A 24,736-nucleotide genomic window follows, 5' to 3' on the forward strand; every position below is an offset into this window, starting at 1 on the left:
TGTACACAGCCCAGTGTTCTGTTTAATATCAGTGGTGTGCCTGTGCACTGGTGTACATAACCCAGTATTCCATTTAACATCAGTAAGAGTACATATGAACATGTGCATATAGCACAATGTTCTACTTTTATCATAGGTGTATGTACATGTCTGTGTACACAGCCCCGTGTTCTCTTTAATATCAGTAGGTGTGCCTGTGTACAGGTGTACATCACCCAGTTGTCATTTTGATGTCAGTAAATGAACATGTGTTCATGGAGCATATTTATACTATGTACCAATCAGCTGAAACAACATGAGCAAGAATCCCATGCACTTGCCGTGTGATATTTATGAATGGATTCGGTTGCTGTAATTGATTTGATTCTGAAACCTTGGCAATTATAATACTATACTAATGTAATATTTCTACACATCTAGTTGGATAGGAACCAATTTATCTCTTCTAAATTTTAAGAAGATACTCTTTTGTAATATGTTCAAAGAACTATATTTTGAAGTGGACAATAATTGTTTACAATAAAAATGAATATATAGATAGAAAGTATTAGACAGCTATAAACAGTGTAATGGTTGTTTGGAAACCCTAATATATAATTAAGATATATTGACATTAAACATGTGTTTTAAAATATCTATAGGAAGTTAATTTTAAGAGAATTGTCCTAAAATAAATATAATAGGCTTAGGAGTTATGGGGTCTTAAAATAATAAAGAGAAAATGTTCACAGCATTAAATATTCCACAGCTCGAGTTCTAAGACACCCTACAAATAGATAAAAACCCATATCTTCTGCAATATTAAACTTTACTTAATACTGATTTTCACATGATTCTAAAAACTATAATAAAATTTCAATATTTAAATTGAATATGCAAACAAAATCTAAAACTTTCTTGTTTTAAGCTTCTTTCTCTTATCACATGTGTTTCTGTTTGAAATTATTTTTCAGTTGAAATTTTTATAGACTACTTTTCTATACATACTCTCCTTTCTGTGATGTGATACACCGTATTTTAAGTTGTGGCAAAAGAAATGAAAGCACTTCTTATCTGTAAGTTATTGCAGAATTGCCTTTATGGCACAGTTCATGAAAAATTCAGAGATCAAAACATCATAAAAAGTAAAACTTTAATATGGGCAGTGGCTTTGAAAGTTCACTTCATGGAGAGCATTGGCATTTCCCAAAGAGCTTGCACTTACCCCGTGCATCAAAACTAAACCCGGAATTTCATTTGCACCTATTACAATTTTCTAATGTAGATGTTATCACTATTGTTATTTTTCAGTGGGGTAAGAACAGTACTAAGTTTAGATGACTACTAAGTAACTATGAAGACAAATGCACATGTGGGTCTCCGATCTAATGCATTCTGCACTCTGTTGCACAGTGTTTGTGAAGTAAAAGTGAGGTTGTGGGCAAGGTTTAAATTTGCATTGAAGGACTGGGCGGGGCAAAGAAAAAAGTCAACATATTAAACAATATAAATTTCAATATTCATTGTAAGAAATACTCATTAAATTTCAATTAGATAATGAAATCAAGTCAAGACATTTTGTTTCGATTTGGCCAGAAATTAAGAATCATTATAAATTGAATGTAATCACAGGGTGAAATATCTATTAGTGAAACCTTGTCAATGAATTGTGTTAATGGGAGAGAAATTTACATTCTTATATGTCAGAAGAAAAATAGAAATTAGCAGTGTTCTATTCTCTGTGTTCTTTCAAACAACTGACCTTCAAGTGGACATTGTATGTTATGCTGTGTTGGGAGATTGCACCATGAGGATGAAAAATAATTCCTAATATCAGATCTCAGAGTCTGATACTACAGCAAACAGCTGGAAAATAAGAGTCATGGACCAATTCCAAGTGATGGACTGTGGTATGGAGACCTTTCAGGACAAAGAGCAATCATATGCCAATGTCAATGATTCTCTTTAGGCTGAGGATGTTCAGAAGACATGTGTAATGTGGACCTGCATTTAGGTATGCTAAAAATAATGAAGAGGCGAAGATCCACAGTAACGTGGTTGAGTCCAAGAGGCAGGAGATAGAAAAGTAGGGTATAGATTTCGACAGGAAACCAGGGAAGTTTCTGAAGGAAACTGGGTCCCTCTGGTTCACTGTGAACAAAAGTACAATTTAAAATTTAGTTATACAATTTACTAATTGAGAATGTCCCATAAATAATGTATAGTATGTCTTGTTGGGCATAATTTAAGTTCCCATAAGGATGACCATTTTCCTTTTTGTACTAGACCTTTTGGATTTTTTTTCTGTTATAGGTTAATCTTTATTCAGCTGAAGAAAACTAAATCATCAGAATGCTGAGAGTGGAGTAAAGCCAGAGAACAGGCATGAAGCACGTAAAATCTAAATGCTGAAAATGTTTAATGATGTATTTTTAAATAGACAACATGACTGTTATTTGAAAAATATTCACTTAGCAAAAATATCTTTATTATTGTGTACTGATTAAGAGTATATAATTGAATTTCAGAAAGAGTACAAAGGACCACTGGAAAGTTATCCATACAAAAGACAACAGGGGTGAGTCTTAGTAGCACAAGGAGCAGAAAGTGGGTGGTAATGGCAGCCTGCAGGGAGAGTTTGGCACTGGGCACTGATGCTGTTTCTGCTGCAACCGTTATCTGTCCAAGCAATTGCAAAACAAATTCAGCATCATTAGTCAGACAAACATTTGATGTGCCTGTGTCTTACACCTTATAAACTGAATAAAGAAAACTATTTTGTACATATTCAAAACATAATGTAGCATTTAAAAGAGTACAGAAGAATTACATTGACCTTGGAGGGTGGGCAGTTTGTAAAGCAAGACTTAGTTTTAAAAGTGAAGTCTATTTCAATGAATTGGGCAAAGTTATATAATTTCAAGAACAAATATTTGGGAGTATTGCTATAATATAGAGGATTTTAAAAAGAAATATATTTCTAACTGTTGTATTTAAAATATTATTATAGTACTTAGTAACCTAAAATTATCTTTAGTGAATTGGAAGTGTTTAAACTAAAGGAAAAGTATATGTGATGAAGATTCTCTTTGTATTTTTTTGAAATTCTCAGTTTTTAACTGGCCTACCTCACCCCAGCATCTTTAACTCTTTGTGATCCAGCAGCTGCAACAGCAGTGCCAGATATATTAATATCCTGGAAACTTTAGACAAGTCCTCTGTTATGTCATGTTGGTGATGTTGATGAGTGACTTCAAGAAGTATCGCATATCTCAGCGATGCAAAGAACTGCCCTCGTCACATGCTTTTTTTTTTTTCATATAGGTGAAAAGTGGAAGCTATGATCACATTGCTTTCTCTCTTCATTTGGGGTAGAACTAAAAGATTATCATGGAGTTATTCTCACTTGCAATAACACAAAACACCAGGATGCATTTTGCCACAATATACAACATACCCATATTGCCTGCTTTCAAGAAGGATTTTGACTGATAAATGATTTGCTGCCTCTCATTTAATTTTCAAGACTTACTTTATAACTGTTGATAATAGATATTTATAGCTGCATAATTTTAGTGTATGTTTCATGTTAATCTTATAAATATTACTTGAAATACTTATAAAATTAATGCTATATTTACCTTTATATATCTGGGTGCCCAGACCTGGGTTTCCATATATTGTGTATGTAGTGTATGAATTTTGCTCTGTTCCAATTAAATAACTCTGACACCGATCAAAGGATTTAAGATACTATTTTATCCAGTTGTCAACTTACCTCTCAAAGAGAACGACCATTTCTACAAAGAACCTCCGCTTTTATACAATTGTATTGATATACTTTAGTATGAGATTCGTGGAAGGATAGACTGAATCAAAGCTTGCCAAGAAAGCTCTAGCTACATTGTCATTTCCAAGGCAACAGTGGAAGGGAAGGCAAGAGTGAAGACTCCCCCAGCTGGTGAACAATGAAAGCACACATTTTCCTGTTTCTGACCAGCTTTCTGGCTTGATTCTGTGTGCTAGCACTAAGAATCTCATAGTTCTATATATCGTTTTCCAATAATCAAGATATGTCTCAGTTTTTGCAGTTTGTAAAAAGGTAGGCATAACTTCTGGACCCCAGCGTGTCTTTGTTTTCCACCTTCTTTAGTTCTATCAGTATCTTAAAATGGATGGCCATACTTTCCTTGTTTCAATCAGATATTATTTTTCATTGAACAATTGCAAGTTTTAACTATTAATTTATTTCTATTTTCTTACTATAAAGATTTAAAAATACCTCAAAAATATACACTCACTTGGAATTTCAAAAATATCTGTACATATCACTGGCCTAAATACCAATTTGACATTTATGCCTAATTTTCACTTTTAAAGAAAAACACTTATTTTTTGAAATCCTTTATAACTATTAAACAGTGATACATATAACGTCATAATTTTGTTTTAAGTTAATTTTTGTCATGTTAATTTTCAACTATGACTTGTAATACTTAGAAAAATATGAATATAGATATATCCATGCATAGGCTGTTGAAAAACAGGTAGTTTTAGAAATAGTGATTAATTGAGTTCATGAACTATTATAATAAGATACATTTCACATTCTTGGCAAGAGGTATATTACAAACTAGCAAACTTTATGGCAGAAATTATATAAATATACCTCAAAAATGTAGAGAACCCTGTTAGTGGCAACATTTCAGCCAATGTACAAAATATTAATTAGTTCTTTGCTAATTTGGTGCAATGTGTTTTGATAATATTCATCTCCCTTCATCTCCTTTCAGATATACTCCTCTTCCCTACTTACCCAATATTGCATCTGTTTTTCTTCAAGTCCAATGTATCTTGGCCCTATGTCTGAGGGCATGTGGTCTTCCACTGGAGAAGAGTCAACTTATCAGTGTTTCACCTAAATAAAACTGACTCTGCTTCTCCTAGTAGTTATCAACTCCTGGTAGTTCCATGGCTAGGTGTGGAACTTCATTTCCAACAGTGTTCTCCATGCTGGGGTTAGCTCTAGTTGGAGTGTGGACAGTTCTTGTGCATGCCCTCACAATACTCTGAGTTCACATGTGCAGTTGTCCTGTTCTGTCTGGCAGACTGTTTTCCTGTAGTCACACAACATCTTTGTATTTTACACTCTTTCTGGTTCCTCTTTAACAATGATTCCTAATCCTTGGGAGAAAGGAATGTGATAGGGATGCCCCACTTAAGACAGAGCATTCCATGATCTTACCAAGTGTGAGTTCCTGTGTTAATAATCATTTGCTGAAAAAAGAAGTATCTCTTATGAGTACTGAGAGACATATTAATCTATAGTGGTAAGTCATTAGGAATCATTTTTATATATGTGAAAATACAAAAGCTTGGAAGTAAATAGTTTTTATGAAAGAAATGAATCATGTAAACCTATAATTTATATTTGATAGGAATTTAAAAGTACATTAAACTGTTATCAGTATTAGTTTCTATTTCTTTATGTAATGTACTTTTTTCTTTTTGCTCTCTTATTCATTATAAGTATCATCTTCTGTGCTTTTCATAATTTCACATGACCCTGGTTATTTCTTCATTATTACTTTGTCGCATCTAAGTAGTGAGAGCACAATACAAGCATGTCAGTTCTCCTCCTTTAGGAGTATACAACAGAAAGAAAGGTATTTGTAAAGGGCAATTCTCAGTGCTAGAACATTCTTTATTTAGCTATAATAACAGCCCTCATTTGGTACTCAAATTAAATCTAAAATGATGTATTGAGAAAAAATTGTCATTAACCAACTTTCACAATTAAGTTAAGACTAAAGAAGTTTGACATCCTCATCAAATTTATCTAGGATAAAGAAACAGAGAATATGAATCCTTGGGCTTGCAAACCATGCTGTTTTAATGGTTGAGAAGCATATTTATGTTTTATGGAATTATTTTAAAAATATATTTAATTTCATATGCTTTATATCTTTTCAAATGACTTTCTTCTCACATAGGCAATCTGAAAGTTTTTGAAGTCAGAGCTGTGCTCTCGTAGTGGCATCTGCAATTTGGTTTCCTAATTCAAACTATGAATTTTTGCCCTCAAAAAAATAAAGCTAACACACAGACTTTTCTTTCCTCTCACCTACAGGTCCCAAGGAGGTGGAGATCAAGTGCCCCTTGAATCATGTTGCTTGTCGTGGAGCTGGTCCATGTGTCCATTTGTCCCGGCTGTGCAATGGGATGATAGACTGCCCGAATGGCTCTGACGAAGGAGCGCATTGTCAGGGTGAGTCTGCTGGAAACAATGCGGCTGAGATAGTCAACCTTGTATAGTAATAAAAATTCAAAGAGAAGTCCAACCCTCCTTTTCTTTCAACTGTAGGTAGGGGTGTGGTGGGGAGGGAAGAGAGAGAGAGAGAGAGAGAGAGAGAGAATAGGTTTTATTGCCAGTCTCTCAATATAAAGTTCAACGGTATAACTATCACAGTTTCTTGAAAACCATGTTAGCAACCACACACCCAGACTTTGAAGCTTGGATTTTTTTTAAAAAACCTATTTCAGATAAAATTTCTCGATTCAGTAAAAAAGAACGAGGAGTCATTATCATAATAGATTTACACACCACTAGCCGGTTTATTTAATCTTTGTCTTAAACAAAATAAAAGGAATGCTCCTACAATTTAATATTCAAATCCATGTATTCATAGGAAATATTTTCTTTAATACCAGTTCTGCCCTACCATAGTATGCTATTAATATCATTGCAATTTTAACGTGTTTTTAAATACCAGCCTGTAATTTCTATATAGATATGAGAGAAAAATCAAAATAAAGAGATATTAAAATATAAGTGGATTTGGAGCATTTTAAAAGCTAGGAGTGGATTACAGGGACTGAAACATGAGATTAAGAAGCAAAAGAGCCTGTGATGTTACAGTGTATGAGGCCAGCCCTGGGTAAAAGAAGAAACCTCCCACATCTATCCCTCTTCTTAACTGACCTCACAGCAGCTGATAAAGAACAGATCATTGCAAGGGCAGGCTGTGTATGCCTGCACCTATGGGGACTTGTTCTAAATATCTTACTTTACGTACATATGTTTTAGAACCAGTCCCCTTGCCTCCCAGTTTTTGCCACACGGTTACCCACCATCTGGTAGGAAGACACACACTAAGGTTGACGACAGCTGTGAGCAGCCACTATTTCTTCTGTTTCTGTATGTCCACTCCTTCAGGATCAGGTGAAGGGAAGTACTGGAACCCCTTGGTAGGAGTAGAAAGGAAAGAAACATACATGACCATTAACATGAGTAAAGCTTTGTAAACAGATTACACTGATTGCATAGGGAAAAGTCTGCTTTCTCAAGATGGGCCCTAGAATGGAGGGAAAGGATCAAACATCTCCACAATAGGTCACTGAAGTAGGATGTAAACAAGAAAATGTTCCACATCTTAGGGTTAGTGAGATACATGGGCTAGAGGAGGTTTTACAATGCTGGGGAGACATGGTTGAATAAATGCATGAGTGATGAAGAGTCCTTGCCACTCATAGAGAGGATGAGTTCGGGTTTCCGGCACACATATTAGGGAACTCATAGTTGCCTGTAACTCCAGTTCCAGGCAATTGGATGATATGGATCCAAACATGTGTATATGTAAACTCACACATAAAGAGAAATATCAAAATATTGGAGAGGCAGTGATATAGGAAAACTCACCAGAGAGTCAATTTCTGATTTTTCTCAGAGGAGCTTAGCTATCTACATCTACAACTATCTACAGAATGTTCACACTTAGACACTGCCTAAGTAGACTTAGATGGGTGGACTTAAATACAAGCAATACAGGCAAATTTGCATTTGCATTTATGTCAGAGAAAGGTCCTCCCAATTGCTTCTCTGTAATGTATTATATAGAATAGTAGGATCAAGGCAAAAAGATATGCCATTCTAGACTGAGTGACCAAAACATTTTTCATTTAGAGGATAAATTCGGAGCTGTGTGTAACTGATTGTACACCAAGGCATGGACAGAACATGGGAAAGAACATTAGATTTTTGTCATGTATGTGGTGTGCCTTAAAGAGGCCACATGGATATTTTGTCAGCACAATGACTCCGTATAATTCAGGTCTCTCTGCCTACATTCAGAGGCTTTCCTCCTTGCTAATTATTAATGAAAAATATGGTTATGAATTATTTTCAAGCACCACCCCTATCCAGTATCTAGGGACCCTTCTGATATAATCACAAAGTAAGAAAGGAAGTACCTAAATACACTCTTCATTGCTGTGCTGAGCCCTTCTTTCTGAATTATGTCTCCTAACATTGCTGTTTCTTTTAAAAAAAAAAAACGTTTGTTGCATTCAGAGCATGTACTCTAATTTAAATAATTACACACAAAGCCTAAGCCATGACTAAGAAATGAATTTGGCTCTTTCTTCTAATAAATGATTCAAAGTACATTTGGTGGGGGTATTTGTAGTCTTTATGAAAATTAATAATAAGCAAAGCTTAAAGATTTGAACATTATGTTCTGGTCTTGGGAATGCTTTTGTGTTTAGTGAATTGTTTTCAGAATGTTTCCTGGTGAAATCAATTCCTTTCTAGTCAAAATAATGAAAAACTATCTATTATTAATGATTTTCTGTAACACAGATATTTTAATCTCCATGATTTTGTTCCAATTGATGGAAAAATGGATTTTTATAAGGGCATAGTTATATACAGGAATTTGCTGGTAAGATATTTAACAATAAGCACTGGTAAAATAACCACATTGTATTTTCAAAATTGCATCTCTTTCTACACAGTATTTCAAAGTAGTAGCAATATTCCTTGTCTAAAGTGTAGTAGCAATAAAAGAAATGTACTGAAGTTTGAGATCTGCTTTTGAACATAGAAAGCGCTAGAAAGAGCTGACAGAGATCAGACCACAGCGTACATAAAATCACAATATTGAATTTGACCTTCCTAGGATAATTAATTATGTCCACATTTTACTGAGCACTTGAAAGAGGGATTCTTTACAATTCTCCATCAAGTTAGTTTGCATTAGCAGAGCAAGGAAGCAAGGAATGTGGATGCAAGTGGGGATGGCATTCCCCAGTCACGATCTGCTCCCAGTCTGTTAAAACAGTATCAGCACTCTGTAACACACTGAACAATTCTGCCAAACTCCATGTCCCTAAGAAAGCACAACTATGCCATCCATACAGTTTCATTTTATCAAGTATTTAGGGTCCTTTGAAACCTAAGGAGACTGACATCTGAGGTTTTGTAATCGTTAAGAAATGAAACCTTCTTGCAAGAAATAATTACCACCCCTGCTGAGTGTATGCACAGAAATGCCACACAAGTCCTTTGCAAATTTTAGTTTTTTGTGTGTGTGTGATCCTGTCTCTAGGTAGCTTTGGGCCCACTATATGCATACTTGGTATATTTATCCAAAAATACATAAAAATATTCTCTTATATGTACATTTATTTCTTTGAAATAATACTATTAATTTTTAATTGCACACAGTTCTTACTTAAGAAAACTAGGATTCATCCTTAGTAATGCATGCTCCTTCATCTCCAGGCTTTTGTCAAGAATTCCCATGCATTGACTGCAGAGACTAAACTGAACATTTAAAATGGATATCTGTCTTTTTATCTTTTGTTTTGTTATCCATAGAACTTAAGTCTTGTGATAAAGAGTTTTTAAAAACCTTCTGGAGAGATTTAACCAAGAGACTCTTTCAAAATGGGTCAAGGTAAACGGTAGCTTTTATTTTCTGAAATGATTAACCATGGGAAATTTAGCAATCTTTTAGCCTCCTTGTTTAAGTGTCTTATGTATTTCAATTTTCCTCAAACAGAATTCATCTGAAAATATGAACTTGAAGCCCAAATCTTCCCACCCAATATTCCAGGATGGAAAAGTTTTATATTGATTTATTGTTTCATCAGTAATTCTTTTTTCGAGTGGCTTGGTTTTAGGACAAATGTTATATATAGATCAGGCCAGTTTAGGTTAGGATTAACTATGAGGCTAGACTTAGGGTAAGGGCTGAGGTTGTGGTTAGGATAAGTGCTAGGATTAGAGATAGGGCTATGAGTAGGTTTAAAATAAGGGGTATGAGTACTGTAAGGCTAGGACTAGTGCTAAGTTAGCACTCATAGTAATTCTAACATTATCTTCAGAATGTAATGATGTATTTCAATCCTTCTAGGGAAGATGGGCGGTAAGGCACTAAGGAAGGTGATATGAGAGAGAAAAGGAAGAAATTAAGGATCCAGTGAAAACATGTGAGGTGGTTTTATGTCCACTCTTCTACCAATCCATCTTCTTCAACTATCAGTTTAACTATCCAAAACAAAAAATATAGAACATAATATATGTGGAAATATTAGAGAAGACCAATTTCATAGCCACTGTGGCTTCCCCTGTGGGAAATGGGGGTAGGAAGTCAACATTGTCTGCTCAGGTGACATGAAACATTCAAAACCTTGTAGATTGCTAGTCATGATAGCATAGACATATAATCACAGAACAGGAGAGGTGGAACTGCTGATGTATTCGGGACCCAGGCTGGCCTACAGAGAAGATACTGTTTCCAAAAGCCTCTAATTAATCCATCAACAAAGCAATCAAACCCAGAGACACAAACAAATAAACAAAACGCCTATTGTGAAGAAACACAGTCTGGGCTTGTGATGTCAGACCACTTGTGTTTCAGAAAGGTTTTCTGTATTTTGTGCTCGGTTGTGGGAAAGTGATAAGACTGCCTAAACCCTGTCTCAGGTTTAAGAATTTCTTCTTAGAGATTAATTTTCAGAATTGAATTAGAAAAAATGCTCTAACATTTGACCCTAGTTGATTTCCAGAACAACATTTGTCCCAGAAACAAAACAATAAGGGCTTGGGAAATGGCTCAGCAAACAATGCTAGCTACCACACAAGGACCTTGCCACACAAGTCCTAGCACCCTGTAAAATCTCAGGGTACAATGATATATAGATGTAGTCTCAGCACTGGGGAGGAAGAAACAGCAGGATTCATAGGGCTTCCTGGAAAAGCAGTCTAACTTAATGAATGATTATGAAGTTTAATAGAAGACCCCAAAACAAAACCACAAAGTGGAGAATGGTTGAAGAAGATATTCAACATACTAGTCCATGTACAAACATGTTTATGCACATACAAACAAATGTGCATACGCACTAGAAAGAAAAATTCTTTTTCCAATAAATTATCATTTATATAAATGTCAGTTGTTCCATAAGATTTGCATATTAATGAAGTTTTGTAATATTTCACACATGTCCACAATATGTAGCCTTCAAAAGAAGGTAATATTGTTTATACTGGAAAATAATAGATACATGAAATTAGAATTGTTCACTATTGAAAAATGTGCTAGTATATAGCCACTTTGTGCATGGATATACATAGAAACATATGCATATTCATTTATGTATAGAAGTATACGCACTTATTTTAGAGTCACAGTTCTAAAAATACTGTTTAATTTAAAATATGCTTTCATGTTCTTGATGTGGAAAATGCATCTCTCACCTTAAATGGAATAAGAGGCAGTTTATTCCAGAGCTAAATTTGAGTGACCAAGGCCCTGGAATATAGATTTATATGCTCTCAAATTCTATGTTCCAATGTGAAAGCAGTTTCAGGAAATTTTTAAAGTAACAAAACCAAGAAGGCATAAATAAAGACACTTTTAAAATACATTTGTGAAAACAGGGCATTAGGAGCAGCATGAGGTAAGGTCTCCTAAAAACTTCAGATGCCTACTGTTGACATTTTTAGAATTTGGGCATGCAGAAGATTGTACTCTGCTAAGTTACTAGCTTCCAAAATGTTTTCATCTGCTAGTCATGTTAGGGCTAACAAAGAGGAGGGCAAGGGAGAGATAGCTTTTCATGGGACTAAGCTAGACCAACATAAGGTAGTTATCCTAGGGGCCTGCTGCAACCTAACATCTTCACATAACTCCACATTGTAACTGCAGTTGCAATGAATCAATCAGTCCAGGAATTCTCATTGGTAATATCTATATGTGACTTCTAAAAATGTATTTATCAGGTGTGGTTCCAAAGCTATTGGTCTATGTAAGGCAACATAGCGCAAGGTCCAGGAATCAATTTGTCTCCGTTTTCCTACCGTCTTGAGCCTATGAATCACCTTAGATCTTTGGGCTTTGTAGAAAGCATATTTTATTTTTGAAACATATTGCTTGCCTGGCATTCAAATCACACCAATCTCTTTGAATATGTTGACCTTTTGAGACAATTGGCTAGTCAATTAGCTCAGTGCTGAAAAATAGTGGCTAATTACCTTATGTTACAACTCATAATTCAAAGGATAACTAAATAAGAGGAATTCCTTTTTATAAATTTACATCTTGTATTAATATTGATTCATAATAAATTCCTAATCTCTCTCCAAGCATATCAACCTTGAAGACTAATTTTTAAATAAAAATTAATCATATGAGGGACTGGAGAAGTGGCTCAGCGGTTAAGAGAACTGACTGTTCTTCCTGAGGACCCAGGTTCAATTCCCAGCACCCACATTGCAGCTCACAACTGTCTGAAGATCCAGTTCACCAATGCACATAAAATAAAAAGTTAAATAAACCATAAAAAATTAAAAAAATAATCATATGAAAAAAGTATGTATCAATGTAGAAATTGTTTTTAACTGATCTAAAATAAAAGACAGAGCCATAGAGATGGTTCTGTTATGTAAAAGCAGATGACCAGAATTCAATTCCAGAACATACATGGTGGTTCATACCATCAATAATTCACGATCCAGGGAATCAGACACATGTGGGGTGCACAAACATACTTGCAACACACTTGCAAGAAAAGCATTTATAACCATCAAATTAAATTATTATAATTAATTTTTATAATTTTATAAAATTTGATTCATAAAATAAATTAACTAAAACATTTTAAGATAAGAAGATTATTTCCTTATCTATATGTTTATTTATTTGTTTCTTTGTTTAATGCTTTGTTTTCACCTTACTACCTTAAAATTCCAGATCCTCCGGCCTGAGAGCCTCCTTTGCTGGGATCCAAGTTATGGTCTTCCATGGCTCCTTTCTACAATTCTGGGGATTAAGCTAAGTGCTGTATCAAGGGAGTCACAACCTCAGCCCAAACAAGATCTTTATACACCAGTGGTTTGATGTAACCCTTGCCCAGTATTTCTGAAGCTCTGCCTTTAATCCTTAGAAGGAAAATAGAGAAAAAGAGACATAGGTGGAAAACAAATTAAATCAGATGTAAGTCAATTTCTTCACCCATGATAAGCTTTCCATAAAAGAAGAGAAATATTAACTATTCACTGTTTTTAAAAGGGTTAATTCATATGAATATTCATAGGCTTTGGGAGTAATTATTTATCCTTATACTTCTATCCTGCATCCTTTCTCATATAATAAATAAAGGCATAATATTGAATAATTTTTATATGTATCAAATGAAGTTTTAAAACGTGCCAGTAATAAAGTGAAAGATTCCCTCTAACTCCCTCATTCACACGAGTTAATTTTTTACAAAGCACTGACAATGTTTCAGACTTCTATCTAAGCTTGCAATATGGAATATTCTACCTTCACAGCACTTATATGGTATAGTGGGGCGAGGAAAAAATGGCCGAGAAGGAATACAATGAGGAATATCTAATTTTGTTTTCAGGAATGCAAAGAGATTTCCCAACAGAGCTGATGACTGATTTGCATGCCACTCCAAGAATTGTATATGCCAATGAAGAAAATATGAGCATTCAAAACCAGGGCTCTGTTTGTTGCAAATGAATGTATGACTGAGCACTGGATGCTCTGGAGAGCTCTGAGTTCTTTGGAAAGAATGAAGGATGAAGGAATAAAAATGAAGACCTATGACCTTGAAACTGAAATGAAGTATTAGCAGACAAAGAGCAATTACATTTGAATAAGGATGCACGCAGCATAGCCCATTTAAAATGCATTGCCATTGCATAAAACAGAAAAGGGCAGGAGAGTAAAAAGTGATACTAGAATGTGTGCACAATGGAATTATAAGGGTGCCATCCCATTGTGTTTAAATACTGAGCAGATGGAGGCTGGAATGTTTGCATCTTTGTACCAAGTCAGGTTGATGATTCTTAGAAAGAAAATAAGTACATTTAATAGCCGCAAGACAAGAAGTTGAATGGTCCTCTGTTCTGATTTTCCTTAGCCTCCACCTTGTGTATTTTTGTTTAATGTGTTACTTAGATGGAGAACACCTAAGTGAAGGTCAAGGAGGGAGCCCTGGGCTGTCCTATTCAGGGAATTCTTTTCCAAATGAAAGTTGATCATTTGAAAGATATATTTACTATTTATAGCCACTAGAGTCCCTGTTTTGGTAAGCTACTAAAGTACAACATTATTATGCTTAAATTTTGCCTTCTTGTTCAACTTTGGAAAATATTGACTGTTTGAATATTATTCAAAAGTATGAATTGAAAGACTGTCACTCAACTACAAACTGTGAGGCCAAATCTCCTATGATTTATTATTGCATTTCTGACATACACAGCGTGATATTCTAAAGAACAAGGAATTCAAGCAGGATGCTGAGATTGAACAGTGTCCTCTGGACTCACACAGAATGCCACTTAAGAGCAGGGATTAAACTATGACCTTGAGTTTTCCTTTGCGAGTTGTCTCTAGTGGAAAGTACATAAAATCTTCATGCTTCAGCATTCCTCCAGACCCTGTCTCCAACCCACAAGGTGAAGGGAAGAAAATCAACTGAGAGACAATTTTAAACTAACTCTATATTCCCTGTCAGTTTTATTAATTGAAGGGAAAGAAAGCAATGTGCTGAGTGAACAGCAAACTGAACAATTGTATAACAAGCGTGAATCCAATGTCATCATCTAATTCACTGTTCTGTCCTTGGAGAAAAGCAGTGATTCCACAAACTTGGGAATTTAGTGTTCAGAGAATGATCTGAAAGAAATAACAATTCTCTGAAGAATGTTTTGAAATTTGAATTTAAAATAATGTGATGTCATTGTGACAAGAACTAACATATTATTATTTAAAATAAGTTATAATTTTCTGAGCAAAGCTGGAATTATAGAAAGTCTTAAAGATTTATGAATGAGTTAATGTCTCTGTTGCTGTGACTAAACACCCTGACTATAGAAACTTAAGGGGAAAGGGTTTATTTTGGCTCTCCATTGTAGGTAACTGTCCACTGTGGCAGGGTAGTCAGGCAGCTGGCATACCTCATCTCCATTCCAGAAGAAGGTCCTGATGAGTGTCCATGCTCAGATCCCATCATCATTTTTGTGTTGTTTAGGATTCTTGTTCACAGAATGGTGCTGCCCTGTTTAGTTATGTCCTCTCACATCCACTATGCTTATCATGATAACGTCTCCAGACATAGCCAGAGATTGATTGAACTTCTCTAACTAAATGATTTGGCAAGGAGTGTCCAGAGATGTGTCTTCTAGGTGATTTTAGATCCAGTAGAGAGAAAATATTAATCATTAAAACTTTACCTCTTGTCCGGTTATCTCCAAAAAATTTTTTCTGTTAAATTGGGATATTCCATTACTTGTTTTCATAATGTAGTGGCTTTCTTTGAAAATAAGGAGCATTCTATGCACATCCAAAAAACCCCGTACATCTTTAGTAGTTATGAACCTTGACAGAAATGAAGTCTAAGACAATTCTGAAATTCAAGGCAATCTCTGTAGCATGAATTCTAATTGGTCTTAATAATAAAAACCCAAAGTCAAATATTAGGGGTGAAAGCTGGAAGATCAGAGAAGCAGAGCAGCTAGCCAACAGTTCTTACCTCTATGAAATCCTTAAACAGGATGGAATATCCTATCTTTACAAGTTCTCAGACTGAATGCCTTGAGCTCCTGGCTCCTCCCACCCTATATTCCTCTCTCTACTCAGCCTTGTCCCTTCTGGTCTCCAACCCCATAATGTTGAAATTAAAGGCATGTGACTTGCAAGTACTAGGATTAAAGGTATATGTCACCACTACCTGACCTCTATGGCTAACTAGTGACATTCTGCACACTCTGATTCTCACACAAGTTTTATTTGCTATAGCACAAACACAATGTGGAGATATTTCCCTTGTTTGTCTAAAACATTTTCCTGTTTTTATCTTTGTAAAAAAGGTTATAACTAATATAAAAAAAACTATATACAATAAGTACAATAACTATATGTAATATATACAGGCAATAAATACATCAACAATGTTTACTCCACTTGCATTTGACAAATTCAGATAATACTCTATTATTCGTCCTATCTTGGTAAGTCCAAAGTCTTGTACTTAATTTACTTTCTATCCTAACTTGCATTACTATCTGAAACTATCTTTGATATCTTTCAATCTTACACACTTTACAGCTCTTTAGTGAGCTTCTTTCCGAGTCTGGTAAACAAGTAATATTATAATTACATCAAACTATCTAGTCTTCACCTACCTCAGATACTTGAAAAGAAAATAATATTAACTGAGTAAATAGGAAGTGAAAGAAAACGACTTCCAGAAACTGTGAGAAATAACAGAAACCACAGGCTGCCAGGACAGTCACCCAAGATTCCCCTGTAACATTGGGCATCCATCTTCAGGCTTAGAATATTTGACAGACTTTTCTATTAAGCAGGATATTTGAAGAACTGTCTTACCATGTCTTGGTAAAGTTTGGCAGTCCTTTCTCTTATGTCCTGTTTGTCCAATTTGAACAGCATACACTCAGCAGTTGAGGCAAAGGCACTTTCTTGCAAAGAAGCTTACTTTTTCCATAAAAAATGGTAAAACTCCATGTGGAGTTTCTTTGATGCCTATCATCTTCCCTGAAATAGATTGGTGCTGCCAGAAACAGACATGTCTCCTTGTTATTAAAAAGAAACAAAGAACCAATGTTATTAAAACATCTTAAATGACATATTCTGTAGATCTCTGAAGTGATTGAAGATGACCTGTCTAAAATATATCTCTTTCTACCTTGAAAAGCATACATAATAAGTTTGATTGCAATAAATAATTAACTATTTACCTGTTAGCAATAACTTTCAAGGTCTAGAAATTTGCATTGTACTGTTAAATGAGCTTAATAGGTACAATACCTTGAAAAAGACTAGAAATGTATGTACAGCATGCTTTAACAAAAATAATCTTGAATTTGCATCAATATACAAAAATCCACATCAATTAAAATATTTAAAACTAGAGTTACTTTTATGGCTTAAAAGTAACTTCAGTAATCTAAATTTTATCATGTTTCTATATTTTCTTTTTTCTTTTCAGAATAGATTCAATAATCAACCCTTATATCCTTATATCTATATTTTTTTCTTTACAAAACAAGAACCCTTAATCTAAACTCCTTTGTTCAGCTTTTTTTCCAGACCATTATCAAAAAAACTTGTAACCAACACCCATGACAAAAAATGATGACAAACACCCATGACCCATTGAACTACCAAAACTACCCACTTTACTTCTTGGGAATGTGGGTGTCCTGTTCTTAAATTTACTCCCTGACGTCTGGGGTCAATGGCATCTTTAGGAGGTTGTGGGAAAAATGTGGTAATTGTGAAGTCCTAAGAGCTATTTGTATCATTTGTTGTCCAGTTTCTTCATAGTGGGAAAGTATAGGGGTTGTCCTGGTTAGAGTAGTCTGTGAGGCTGGACCCTCTCGGCTAGCCAACTGGAAATTATTCTGAACAGTTTGTAATCCAAAGGTCATTCTAGAGGTGTGTTTTTTATTTTAGTAGTGTTATCATAGTCCTGGTTTAATTGAAATTACGAGGCCCCCATCACCTTTTTTTGGAGACTTATGGGATCTCTGCTGCTATCTGAGCTTCACTTTAAGGGCCTCTCTGCAAGCACTCTGACCATGGAACACATTGCCTGACCTATTCTGTGAATTTGTAGAGCAAGACTCCATGCTTCTCTCAAGCTCATATTTCACAGCTAGAGAAGAATAAAATGTAAACGATCTTTGTCAAGTTCTACTTCCATTTCAGATGTAGGCTGACTAAGAGACAATTCTTCCTAGGTACTTGCTTTTTCAGTGCACACTCTTTTTTTTTTTTTTTCAAATTCTTTTAAAATGTCTCCTACCAAGTAAATTAGGTAAATATATTTGAGAAAACTCAACTGCACTCAGGTCCTCATGCTTTGGGTAAGTGAAACCAAAATCATGACTAAAATATTATATTAATGGCCTCTAACCTAGTTCTTGGGAGAATCCAGTTCCCCTTGGAAACCTCAAGACTTAGATCTTCATTGTCAATGCCCCTCTAAACATTCTACTTTTCCATGTTCCCATCAGAGAGACCAATTCAGTCCACTAATGTTGTCTATGGTTTTTCTTTTGCAAATTTCCAAACTCTTCCACCTTCCTTCCACAAACCAGTTTTAAAAGCTTAAGAACCATACATAAGTTTTTCATAACAATGGCCTCACTTCTGAAATAAACTTTCTGATTTAGTTATTTTTTTGGTTGCTGTAATAAAAAGGTTTTGTGACATGTCTAAGGATGTGTAAACAGTAATGAGGTTAGTAACCTTGTAAAAATGGATCAAGTTTTTTTAATCTCTTCTGGTACATGAAAATGGATACTCAGCAGACTCTATGAACCAAGAATAGTGATGTACCACACACTCAAAGTATTATATGAAGTTGACTTCCTCAGATATAGTTCTGATTTTTAAGCTGCAGAGATTTAGACAATTTATTATAGATTCTTCATTAAACATGATCATAACTGAATACTTCATTGTATTAACTGATGGTAAGAAAGAAAAAATAACGAAATTTTGTGAGTCTGGTGACTTTTGGACTCAAAGTGTCAATTGTTTCATTGTTATTATTATTTTTTTATTTGCTGTGAAGCTAAAGAAGCGTTATCATGCCTTCCCAACCTTCTTGAATGTAGATATATATTTGGATTTAAAAAAAACAGTAAGATTCATTATAAGCAATATTTTGATGAAATCAAAAAACCTAGGTTTGGGTTTTGTGGAGAATTGATATGGTTTTCACAATTACACTTATGATTAAGAAAAACATGAAATCAGGCGACTGGTATTTTTCTGACACAAGGAATTGTGAGGCATGTCATCATGTCTTGGTAGTTTTGGTCCCTGCACTAGCTGAGTGCAAACTACAAGGAAGACAAGCCCCAAAGAGCAGTTTGCAGTTCCATTGGCTGCAATGTGGCATGTTCCCACTTAAGGTACAACAGGAATAAAGCTAGAGATTGTTAAGGAAAAATCTACGCAGTTCAATAAGTGGCTCCCATTCTCCAATATTCTCAGAACAGAAACACTACCTGGACTGACCCTCAGTCAGATTGCTGTAAAGTCATATTAACCAGCTTAAATGAAGTCTGACATGAACGTGAATAGATCCAGCATGTGCTTGTGCCTTCAAAATGTTTTTCTTCTTATTTATCTGTTCTATCTGTACTATGTGAAAATGAAGCAAAGGGCCTTAATGACTAAAACTAAAATATCAGCCCAGCAATATCTTCCATTCAGTGCAATGGAATATTAAGTTAATAGGGACAGGAGGGACTTTCAGGGGTGTTCCAGTTCACCCATCATCCTATAGGCTGACTCAATTCAAGATCACCTTTATTACTTGCCATCTCTACCTCTTTGGAGTGTTTCCAGAGAGGCAACTTTTCATGGCCATCTTTAGAAATGTGGCCAGTGTGAAGCAATTTGTACTTTGTGCAAGAATTGTAAATTCATCGCACTCTGTTTCTGCTGCTTAATCATGTTTTGCACATGTCTCCACATAGCCTGAAACTTTCCATACCTCTGAAGTTGTGAACTATGCCTCCACTATAATTTAGACATGGCTTATTAACTAGTATTCTGGGTAATTAGCTGTCAAAGCTTACTCCTAAATTTATAATTGTTTACTTAGGACACATCAGTTAGAAATGGTATTTGACTTAAATAGTAGAATTAATAATCTAATAACAAAGCCGAGTTTATTTCCCATAGCTTACAAGAGTCCAGAGGAAGTTACTACTTGACAGGAAGTATGCTCCAGACTACTCCTGCTTTCTATCCTACCACCCATTCACTATATTTTTCCATCTTCAAGGAAGCCTTGTGGTAAACCAAGGTCATTGCAGCTGAAAACATCAGATACATATTCTAGGATGATGGGGTCATACTAAAATAGCACTACCATTAAACTGTCTCCCTTTGAAATGTTTTCATAACCTAGTAGAGAAATGCTTGCCTTTGTTTCCTTGATCAGAATTTTAAAGCAGACACATTGCTTGCATAAAAGCCTAAATTGTGTGACGTTAAAGTAGATAAAATCTTCTTTGGTAGGAGCGGGTTGATGGGCTGACAAAAACTATTTTGTCAACTGGAGACACGTTAGAGTCAGTAAGGAGGAGGAGACCTCAACTGAGGAGTCTCTTCCATCAGACTTTCCTATGGACATTTCTTTGGGCATTTTCTTAGTTAATGATGCTTGTGAGAGGGTCCAGCCCACTGTGGTTAATGTTGCCTTTGAGCAGGTGGTTCTAGTTTTATAAAAAGCGATTCAGATGAACAAGTTTTAAATATGCCAAGACATATCTTACTGTTTTTCTTTTCTTCCCAATGTTAAATTTCCTATTTCAAATTACTTTTCCCGTAAATGAATTTTTCACGAAACATATTGTACAATCAATTTAATTGCTTTTTATTTTTGGCTGATGGCTTTGGTGGTGTTGAAAATCTAATCTACCCGACCATTGATACATGCCCTTAATCCTAATTTGCTTGTCTTTGAAAGATTCTTCAGTTCTCTTTGAATTTCAGTTCCCACCTAATTACTTCTAATCACTTTGTTTGCTCTATGTATATGTCTATCTACAAACACCCACAATTCTGAGAGTGACAAGAGCTCCATAGCAAATGGACCTGCTCATAACAAAACTTTACCCTGAAAACAGACTGTCAAGACAGGTCAGAAAGTATAGTATGGAGGTCATGGGCTGTGTCCTGCCACCCTGCTAGCTTTACCCAAAATAATTACACGGAAACTGTATTCATTTGAACACTGCCTGGCCCATTAGTTCCAGCCTCTTAGTGGCTAATTCTCACATCTCGATTAACCCATTTTTAATAATCTGTGTAGCCCCACGAGGTGTGGCTTACCAGGAAAGATCTTTACCTGCAGCTGTGTCAGGTGGAAGAATCAAGGAGACTGCCTGACTCGGCTTCTTTCTCCCAGTATTCTGTTCTGTTACTCCACCTACCTAATTTTCTATCCTATTAAAGGGCCAAGGCAGTCTCTTTATTTAACCAATGAAATTAACACAAAACAGAAGACTCACCCCCATCAAGAAAGAAGCACTTAATACCCACACAAGTAGCTTTAAGTCTATGATGGCATAGGGTGAAAAAGAATGAAGAATTGGAAAGATGCAGGGGAACTCTGCATGGTGTCCATTTCCTGGATGTAAACACCTCACTCATACTTAACTACTCTTCAGGAATTGTCTGGGTAAATTCAACTCCAAGTGTGTCTTGCTTATATTTTAAATGAGAAGGTATGACATGGGAAATCTTAATGGATGAGAAGAATGTTTGATTTCATATAGCTGTTTGCTTTAAGGAATATACAGACAGCCCAACCAGTCAGGACTTAGGCCTTTTAGTATACTTTAGAGCCTGAAATTGGGGGACAATGTTCACCAAAGGCAGTCAGCACTTCCTGTCAAACATGAATTACCGTCTTTTTGTTTGTATGATTCTCAAGATTGTAAAAGAAGACTGAATATTCATTTATTTGCTGTCCAGACCCAAATAACCACACAGAGACTGTATTAATTGCAATATTATTTGGTTAATGACTTGGGCATTTTTCTAGCTAGCTTTTACATTTTCAATTAACCTATTTCTGTTAATCTACATATTGGCACCAGGCTATGACTTATTGGTAAGGATCCAGCATTTGTCTCCATAGGCAACTACATGGCATCTCTTTGACTCCACCTACTCTCTTTATCTCCCTTTAGTTTTCCCACCTGACTTTATTCTTCCCTGCCAGAGACCGAAGCAGCTTTATTCATTAAGCAATAAAAGTAACACATATACAAAAGGACATCCCACATGGCAAGATTCTACAGTACACCAAAGTCAGACCAAAAAAAAAAATCCTCAAGAACATAATGGGAACCCAGATGTGATCTGAAACCGCTGCTGTATCATTGCCATCCTAACACAAAGAAAATAATTACTTGGAGAGAGGGAACGTCAGAGACTGTCTACATTTGTTCATTTCATAGTTAACCATTCTCTCTGAAATCTAAGCTGTCACTATTTGATTGCTAAAGCATCGAATTTATTTAGTAAACAACATATTTTCTTCTTTTCATCTGTGACTTTCCCTATTTTCATTTATTATTATGATTTGGGGCATAGGCAAGTCTCAGTGAGAAACAAATCCCCAAGCAAACACAAATCTCGACAATGCTCTAGATTGCAACAATTATTTCCTATTCAAATACAGTTGGAATATGTAATCATTCTTTTGAAGAGGCAATTATCAGTTAGTAGATGACTTAGGACCCTAAGCTCTCTGATATTTTTTTGCATTTTACCAGGTGTGTACAGCACCCCAACACTAATCTAGACAAAGATTTTCTGATAGTTTTCTAGTGCAAAATATATTTATAGCCTATCTAACGTTTTTTTGAGGTCAGAAAAGCACATTTGTTATTATGCACTCTATAAAAATTGTTTTTTTACCTCAATTTCAATCTAGATAACCATAAATGGAAATCATGTCACGTTTTCCAAGTCCTTAAACTATAAGACATTCTTATATCATAGACACAACAACTACTAATACTTTGATTTATAGTCAAGCACAACTTTTTATATTATATGTTGTTTTCAGCTGTGCAAGTGGTACTTTTGTTAGTTAGGTGTTAGTTAGGGACAACGGGAAACTACTAAAACAATAAGAAAGCCATGACAAAGAAACCTAAACTCAATTTTTCTGTTTGGAAAGGCTAATGCAATTAAGAAAATTATAGGGGAAATAGAGTGTCTTTGTCTGTTCTTATCAAACAGGAGAAGAACTTATTTTAAATGAGAGCAAATACAATACAATCACTGAAGTGATGAGTTTAAAACTCAAGTAAATGTTTGGCTTTTGATACTGCTGTTAAGTTAGAATTGTTTTAAAACTCCCTCTGTGAACATCTGACTTAGTGTTATAGAGCATACTAGGTGTTGTTTATCAAATTAAAATTGACAAAAGAGATAAGAAATAGCTGCAATACGGAAGGATGGATGTCCTGAAAAATTAATGATAGCACATTGTACATTGAGGAGAAGAAGTTGAGTCACACAATTCATGAAAACTTTATAAAATAGATTTGAAGCTTGATAAATGAGTCCAAGGACTAATGTTGGAGTGTAGTTAACAATCAAATGGTTGAAAAATGGGCAAAATGTGAACTTCTGTGCTTTGTGTGTATCAATGCAAAACCCACAGCTCTTATTTTAAAGGACATACAAGATTTAATTTTGAGTGACCATGGTCCATAAACACAGACTTAGGTTACCCCAAATTCCATGCTACAACATTGAAACAGTTTCATCAACTCTTATAGTTTTACAGAACATAGAAAGTCGTAAGTCAAGGGAAATTTAAAATAGATAGGTAGGTCCATGAGAGAGACAGGTACAACAAGATGGGGAGATTTTCTATATGCCCAAAATGCTATCTATGTCTTCAGGTTTAGTGGAATCTAGTGACTTACTACTATAATAGAATCTAATATATCTAATAGATAATTTAGAGAATAGATAGTAATAGGCATCTATTAGCAACAAGATGCTAGTTCCTACATGACATAAAGATGGACAAATAATGGCTGTATCAGAGAGCTAGAACTAGCCCAAGATGAGGTAATTAGCCTCTTGACCGAGATCATTTCAACCTCTCTACAGTCCTGCACTCTAACCACTCAGTCACTCTGCAGGCACAGCTGTCTTTTCAGGACTGCTCATTCACATAATCTGAACTAAGGAAAGAAAGAAAAGGTTGACAGAAATAATTTTCAACACTGATTCAATTTATGTTAACTATTTTGTATCATGACAACCCAATTATTTACTCCAAACTCTCTTATTTTATATTAGTTGTTAAATGATGAAGACAGCTTTTAAGAGAAATTAAATCATGAATGGAAAAATAAATCATGTCTTCTAAATGGGTGTGGATGTTTTTTTCTTTCAGAGTCTTGCTTTCTTTGCATAGAAATATTCGTGCTCTGTCACAATGGCCCAGTTATGACACTGAGGTCTGGGGCTGTCAGGGTTTCTCTACCCTTAAGGTGGTTACCATGCTAGCATGTGAATGCAACTCCTTAGCAGGCAGCATGGACCAAAGCGGTTACCTGTACTTAGAGAAAAATAGAATGGAATATCTAGCTTGATCTTCCTAGAGAAATCGTGACAAAGGTAGAAGATAAATCTGTCTGTTTGTCTGTCTGAGAAAACAAGTCAGACTAAACTGAATTATTCCTTAGAATCATTGAAAGGAGCAAAAGTCTGTAAGGACCAATTAAGTTTAATATAACTCTGTACTAGTAGGAATATCCATAATGGACCAAAAAATGGGTTAGACTGGACATCCAAGGGGCTGTGAATGAGTTGGTGGTGGCTGGCATTGGACACAGGATAAACAATGATGTAATCTGTTATCTAACCATTCCATT

The 24,736-nt window shown here is 35.2% G+C and overlaps 1 protein-coding gene across 1 annotated transcript in view; it reads left to right on the top strand.

Moving 5' to 3' along the window:
- The window catches only part of Lrp1b (LDL receptor related protein 1B), a 1,777,071-nt gene that overhangs the window by 630,156 nt on the left and 1,122,179 nt on the right, over positions 1–24,736 (top strand). Inside the window, exon 3 of the mRNA XM_041674488.1 lies at positions 6,110–6,247. Within this exon, the coding sequence (XP_041530422.1) occupies positions 6,110–6,247 (138 nt within the window). The remainder of the gene's footprint in view (positions 1–6,109; positions 6,248–24,736) is intronic.

This window comes from Microtus oregoni, unplaced genomic scaffold (genome assembly GCF_018167655.1).
Source record: "Microtus oregoni isolate MIOR12 unplaced genomic scaffold, Mior012 000025F_ref0000491, whole genome shotgun sequence".
Lineage (NCBI taxonomy): Eukaryota > Metazoa > Chordata > Mammalia > Rodentia > Cricetidae > Microtus > Microtus oregoni.